The 7,235-nt window shown below is 36.2% G+C and overlaps 1 protein-coding gene across 1 annotated transcript; it reads right to left on the bottom strand.

Moving 5' to 3' along the window:
- Positions 1-254: 254 nt before the first annotated feature.
- Positions 255-2,936, bottom strand: LOC124847463 (craniofacial development protein). Its single transcript, XM_047324963.2, has 3 exons — positions 2,266-2,936; positions 1,342-1,459; positions 255-819 (listed from the first exon to the last, which is right to left on the bottom strand). Exons 1-3 carry the CDS (start codon positions 2,835-2,837, stop codon positions 604-606), a joined length of 906 nt encoding a protein of 301 aa, XP_047180919.1. The 5' UTR covers positions 2,838-2,936; the 3' UTR covers positions 255-603.
- Between the last annotated feature and the right edge of the window lie 4,299 nt (positions 2,937-7,235).

Raw genomic sequence — 7,235 nt, 5'->3', positions numbered from 1 at the left:
TATTGTCCGTTGTCATCGCAAACTGCCCTTCCGTGAGTGGGGCCGGTGGTGCCTTCGTGGCGGAGCCATCAAATAGGTGACGTTGAAAAAATGTGTGAAGGGTTTAACGGGCATCTCAAAGACCATGTTTGCAGAAACTGATTGCCTGTTTAAGTCCAAAATTACATGTTAAACCAAAAATGGACATGTTATTTTGTGGTTGTCGTTCATTGAGTGTGCATGTTTAATAATCAATTAAATTTTTAAAAATAGAATCAAGAAAAAATATATCACTATTATTTTAAATTAAGATGAACCAAAGAATTCAATAATCTTTTTCTTAATATTTTTTTTCTAATAAAACGTCACCTTATCCCAAACCAAAACTTATAACTAATGAAAGTCACACCATATTCCAGTCCATACATTTGTGCCTATTTCAAGCAAGCTCTTTATCCAATGAAAACGTTGTCACTCACCAGAAATGGAGCATTTAGGAGAGTATCATTTTGGAAGCTTTTAGCTTGGGTAGCAAGAAGAGTAATCTCAATAAATGGTCTGCAAGGCCTGAAGATCATGTTCACAAGATTATGAAGAGAAAAAAGTGGTCAATCAGAAGCAATCTCAAGTGGTTGGACTCAGTTTCACAATCTCCTTCAGCAATTGACTCACTGACTTCTTTACCACATCAGGCACTACCAGCTGGGGGTGAACTGACTCTAAACCATATGAAGTGATAACCTTCATAACTGTCACTAATTCCAAATTATTTGTGCTAACATTCCATACACTTTGATTTCTAAACTTGCATGTTTGTTGCAGGGTGCATTTACAGCAAACCTGATGGCAAAAGAAAACATATGTATAGCTAAGCAGATACATATAATACAGGGTAAAACTTCAGGTGTATAAACATTTGTACTCATAACATAAGCATCTGTATAAGATTTGTGAGACCTTAAAACTAGCTTATAATCTTTCCATAAGTTATAAGGTGTTTCCAGCTTATTTCAACAAGTTCTCTAACATATTTGTGAACAAAACTTATGAGTAATATGAAACAATTTAACCTTAATCTTATTTTGTTTTCACTTATAAAACAACTTATACACATATACACTTACATACTTTTTCAATAAGGTTTCAATCAAGCAACTTAATAAAACAAACCATCTGATGCAGTTTCTTAACTATTTTTAATGCTGTTCTTTAATCAAAGTTGAAGTTCACTTTGGTGACCTATACTAACCTATAAACCAGACCTTTATTATGACTGTGTCAAAGTGACATTAAAATCCTGATTCAAGAACAATGCCATAAACAACTACATGCTATGCCTTTCATGCATGCCATAAACCTTACAGTGTTTTCTGGGACCTCAAAAAACTTCCGCAGCCTTTTAGCTGGAAAGACAGCACTGTTACTGGTGTGAGAGCAACCAAATGTAGCCACTTGCTTCAAGGCACTTCCTGATAACCATCTGTCAATCCAATTCCATGATAAATATAAGTCATTTGGGGAAAACTATGAAATAGAAACACCAAGGAAAAGAATAATTTACCGTTCTGCCAATTCCTTCTGAAAACAAATGTTGGTATTTCATTATACAAAGGTTTGCAATATTGCAAAAACAATGCAAAAGATGTGAAATCCGAAATTTGATCATTTTCTCAGCAATGCAAGTCAGCTAAATGGGCACTAAATAATTCTAAGGATTTTCTTCCATAAGGCATCAAATCATCTATAAATATGAAAAACAAACTCAATCCTCAAATAAGATATATGAGTAATCTTTCCACCACAATATAATATTAGCTAAACATTTCATAGTTAAAAGCATTTTCTTGTAGTAAATGGTTACTTCACTCCTTGAAAGTGTTAGTTGCTTAGCTAATACATTATAGCTGTAGTCCCACGCTTTTTTATTTTTGCACTGATTTGACAGTGATTCACACTTTCAGAGACTCTATTTTTATTTTTATTCGCAATTTAAAAAAGAGACAACACAAAGAAAAAATCAGGAACTAAAACGACAAGCACCAAACTAACACATCAAACCATAAATGTTGAAGTTCAGATACATTATATTATCAAAATAACGAAAAATATCCTCCCTCTACGAATTAGAACCAAACCCAAATCAAAACAATAAGAAAAACCAATTTGAGGACAAAACCCGAGCTTGAAAAAACTCCATATGTTCATTCATCATCGAGAGCGGAACAGTATACGATATTAATAATTATGATTAAAAATATAAGTTGTAACGGCTTCGTTTGATCTTACTTGGCAATTTCCTGGTTATCTCTGGCGAATCTCTGGGCGGCAAACTTGATATACCCTAATGCGTAGAAACTGGTAAACCAACCATGATCAAATTTTTTCTTCGACTGTGAGAAATTGGCGTCTTTAAAATAACCCTTCTCGAACAAGTGCTGCGCAAACATCTTCATGTCGGGTGAAAGCTCTTTGACAATCACTGGTTCCTTTGGTTTCGTGGGAGGTTGCTTATTCTCCTTTGGTTTCGTTGGAGGTTGTTTATTCGTAAACGCAGCAAACAAGGTCATCCTTTTAGGAATCCCTGATGTTTTCTCTTTGAAGGTCTTAATGTCTTGCTCCAACTGCTTCAGATTGTTCTTCAGTTCGGTTGCGGATTTTGATTCGGTTCGCTCTTCGTCGGAGTCGGAGGTGCTGCTTTTCTTGGAATGGCCAATGGCTTCGTCGAAGAGGACGCGGAGGGGCTTTGTGCTGGGCTGAGCTTGGGCTTGGGCTTGGGCTTGAGATGCAATGAGTCTGCGAGGGGTTTTGAGGAGGAGGTAAGGGTTCCGGCGAGAGAAGAGGCCTGTGGAGATAGGCATGGTGCTAGTCGACTAAAGCCGAAATGGAAAGGAACGGTTTACATCTTTTTCTTTGGCTTCATTGAGTTTTTAATTCATTAGTAAATCTGAGTATTATGAATTAATTTTCTATTAAATTTTTTATTTTACTAAGTATTCCCAAATTTAACATTTATATATTGAGTTTCACATTTTGGTTTTACTATCCATTTAAATGTAATCTCTAAATCATATATAGAGAACTTTAACAAGGATACAAATAAACATCTAAAACTTAAATTATCTTTATAAAAATCAATGTATGTTTATTTTTTTATGATAATAAAAAATAATAAAATTATTATTATCATTTTTATTATAATTATAAAATTAAATATAAATTTTTTTATAATTTTATTATAAATAATTTATACTTATTTTATAGGTAATTTTATAATTAAAAAATAGTTAAGTTTAAAAAATCAGTTAAATTAAAAAAAAATTATGAAACGATAAAATTAATGAAATAATTATTTTAATTAAAATAAATTAATTTAAAAGATAAATTTGAAAAATAAATGCATACACAAAAAAGAAGAAGTTTCTTTTATATAAGTATAGAAAACATTGTTTTATTTTTTTTTCAAATTAACTATATTAAAACTAAAATCATATCAATTATATAAACACACAAAACAAAATATAATTTGGTAAATATAATTAAGATTTTAGACATATTTTTGTTTCTTTCTTATCCAAATTCTTAATATTGTGTTTGATTTCAATAACACATATTATAACATCCCGTTTTACTAACATAAAAATTATTAAAGTAATAGTTATAAAGATAATAGTTATAAAGATAATAATTACTAAGGAATTGCATGTTTTTTTATGAAGAAGATTATATATCTAGAGAACAAAATTTATCTATGTTGTTGTTTCACCCTCAATCTCTCGCTGAAACAACTGAAAAGATATGATCCTTAAGCTCACACCATTTTAAGGTGGTTATCGCAAAAGAGAAAACACACAAACTAATAAAGACAAAAGCAAGGATAAGCTAGTGTAAACAGAAATATCATAGAATAATTAAGACTTCAACACATATCATAAATCCAAGCCAAGTAAACAAACTTTCTAGAAACATATCATAAATATAGACTTGACTCATTCAGATGTAGTATGAATGTCAAGTTATAGAGGTTCTTGCACCTATGTAGTGGAATAGTTTGCCTACCTCAAGCTACCATTCCGTTAACTAATGTTTTTGCTAAAGGTAAAGCCCTTAGATGAACATCTTTGGCCAAGGTGAAGCCCTTAGATGAGGACTTCTGGCTACTGTCGCAACCGGAATCGCGACGGGACGACGATCCAAAAAGAAAAACGAGTTTTGGAAAAGAGATTTGGAGTCGCCACCATAGTTTATTTTGGAAAACTACGGAAAAACCATAAAAACGATAAGACACAGTCCGCGAAAACCAGATTCTGGGTTCGGGAGTCGGTTACGTGTAGGGAAGGTATTAGCACCCTACAACGCCTGCCCTAAGGCAGTACCTTTAACTAAATACGCGAATTTGATGTGGTTTTCAAAATGTTTAACTATCCCTAAAATAAAATTCTAAATAATCAAAATATATTTTTTTAGTTTTTTGAGCCCGACAAGGATTGACCTTGCTCCTACGTATTCTCATTCAAAATGAGAAATCAGGGTTACGTAGTTCTTTTAGAAAACTGCTTGAAAATTTGTTTGAAAATTGTTTATAAAATTTTGTTTGGAAAATGATTATGGATAAATTTGGATTTTTGGGAAAGTGAACCTGACAAGGACTAGCCTTGCTCCTACGTATCTCCACTTTTGATGGAGAATCAAGGATCACGTAGTTCTGGGTAGCAAGACTACTTGTTGTTTAAAATTGTTGATGTTTTCGGGTTTTTTTTTTGAAGATTTTATACCTTTTTTTTGTATTTTGTTTAAGAAAGAGAAAAGGTTGTTAGCACAAGGACGATGCGTGCGATCACACATGTGCATAAACCTTTAAAACATACTTTTTTGTAATTTTAATTAAGAAAGCGAAAAGGTTTTTAGCACAAGGACGATGCGTGCGATCACACATGTGCCTAAACCCTTAAAACATTTTTTTGTAATTTCAATTAAGAAAGAGAAAAGGTTTTCAGCACAAGGACGATGCGTGCGATCACACATGTGCCTAAACCCTTAAAACGTATTTTTTGTAATTTTAATTAAGAAAGAGAAAAGGTTTTCAGCACAAGGACGATGCGTGCGATCACACATGTGCCTAAACCCTTAAAACGTATTTTTTGTAATTTTAATTAAGAAAGAGAAAAGGTTTTCAGCACAAGGACGATGCGTGCGATCACACATGTGCCTAAACCCTTAAAACGTATTTTTTGTAATTTTAATTAAGAAAGAGAAAAGCTTTTCAGCACAAGAACGATGTGTGCGATCACACATGTGCCTAAACCCTTAAAACGTATTTTTTGTAATTTTAATTAAGAAAGAGAAAAGGTTTTCAGCACAAGGACGATGCGTGCGATCACACATGTGCCTAAACCCTTAAAACGTATTTTTTGTAATTTTAATTAAGAAAGAGAAAAGGTTTTCAGCACAAGGACGATGCGTGCGATCACACATGTGCCTAAACCCTTAAAACGTATTTTTTGTAATTTTAATTAAGAAAGAGAAAAGGTTTTCAGCACAAGAACGATGTGTGCGATCACACATGTGCCTAAACCCTTAAAACGTATTTTTTGTAATTTTAATTAAGAAAGAGAAAAGGTTTTCAGCACAAGGACGATGCGTGCGATCACACATGTGCCTAAACCTTTAAAACGTATTTTGATAAATTACTTTATTTAAATTGTAAATATTGCATTATTAAATATATATTTTAGGATAAGTAAATATGTAGAATGAGTAGATAGAAGAAAATAAAATAATAAATAAAATAAAAATAAAAGAAATAAATAAAACAAATGAAATAAGATAGACAAAATAAATGAAATAGAATAAAATGAAATAAGAAAAACAAACAAATAAAAATAACGAGCGTTGGGTGGATCATAAACGGACGTTGAGAATGAGGAGAAATAACGAGCGTTGGGGGAATTATGAACGGATGTTGGGAATGAAGTGAAATAACGAGCGTTAGGGGAAATATGAACGGACGTTGGGAATGAAGTGAAATAACGAGCGTTCGTTTCGGGGATTAACGAACGTTCGTTGAAAGTGGGGAGAAAGAACGAGCGTTCGTTGGGTGGATTAACGAACGTTCGTTGAGAAAAATAGCCTGGATGACGAGCGTTCGTGGGTGATATGACGAACGTACGTTGAGTACAGGAGGGTAGATGACGAGCGTTCATTGGGAAAGGAGGTTGAGTGACGAACGCTCGTTGGGGACGAGCGTTCGTTGGGACGAGCGTTCATTGGGCGATTGTTGAACGGACGCTGGGAAACGGGCTGAATGACGAGCGCTCGTTGGGGACGAGCGTTCGTTGGGGAACTGGCGAACGGACGCCGGGAAAAGAGGCTGAATGACGAACGCTCGTTGGGGAGTTTGCAAACGGACGCTGGGAAAGGGGGCCGAATGACGAGCGTTCGGAATGGGTTGAAAAACGAGCGTTCGAAAAGAGGGAGTAACGAGCGTTCGAAAAGGTTGAAAAACGAACGTGAGAAAAGAGGGAGTAACGAGCGTTCGTAAAGAGTTGAAAAACGAGCGTTCGGAAATTCTAAAAGACGAGCGTTCGAAAAGGGGGAATAACGAGCGTTCGGAAAGAGTTGAAAAACGAACGTGAGAAAAGAGGGAGTAACGAGCGTTCGTAAAGGATTGAAAAACGAGCGTTCACCTTTGGGCTTGGCCTAGCACCGGCCCAGGGTGGCCTTTCTGACCTAGAATCCCCTAGGGGTTCTCTCACTCTACACTCAATGCTGCCTTCCTCCATCGAGACCCAGGTCTCTTTCTCTCTGACCAGGAAAAGCTAGGGCTGGGAGGCACGCCCCGCCACCTACGCCACTACTCCTTCCAACCAGCCACCGCGCCACCACCTTCCACCCGTCTCGGCGTCGGTGGCGACCCCAAGCACCGCCGGAACCACGGCCGGCCACGGCGTTCTCTCCCCCTCTCTCTCTCGCACTAGCCTAGGGTTGAGGCTTTTCCACCTTGGGCACCTCCTGCCGCCGCCTCTGCCAGAGCCGGCCACCGTCGCCTCTAGCTGGAGCGCGCTTCTTCACCGGCGCCACCAGTGTCACTTTCCTCCCTCTCCGTCCTGGTTTTCTTATTGGCTGCTATTCACTGGTTCAAATCTGATTTTGTATGGAATTGGTTGATGAACAAAAACATTGAAGACTATGGAAAATCAGAGAGCTCGCTGCTCCATGTCTTCGAAAAGGAGAGACCGAAAATGGATTTTTATAGCTTC

Source organism: Vigna umbellata, chromosome 7 (assembly GCF_029865625.1).
Source record: "Vigna umbellata cultivar VRB3 chromosome 7, Vumbellata_1.0, whole genome shotgun sequence".
Classification (NCBI taxonomy): domain Eukaryota; kingdom Viridiplantae; phylum Streptophyta; class Magnoliopsida; order Fabales; family Fabaceae; genus Vigna; species Vigna umbellata.
The sequence above is the reverse complement of the archived record's forward strand: the minus strand, read 5'-3'. Positions and strand labels throughout refer to the sequence as shown.

Excerpts from the sequence above, each read along its gene's own strand:
- LOC124847463 (XM_047324963.2), bottom strand. The coding sequence starts at position 2,837 with ATGCCTATCTCCACAGGCCTCTTCTCTCGCCGGAACCCTTACCTCCTC. Across the intron at positions 1,460-2,265 it reads GATAACCAGGAAATTGCCAA|ATGGTTATCAGGAAGTGCCT; the intron begins GTAAGATCAAAC and ends TTGGATTGACAG. Across the intron at positions 820-1,341 it reads TTGAGGTCCCAGAAAACACT|GTTTGCTGTAAATGCACCCT; the intron begins GTAAGGTTTATG and ends TTTTGCCATCAG.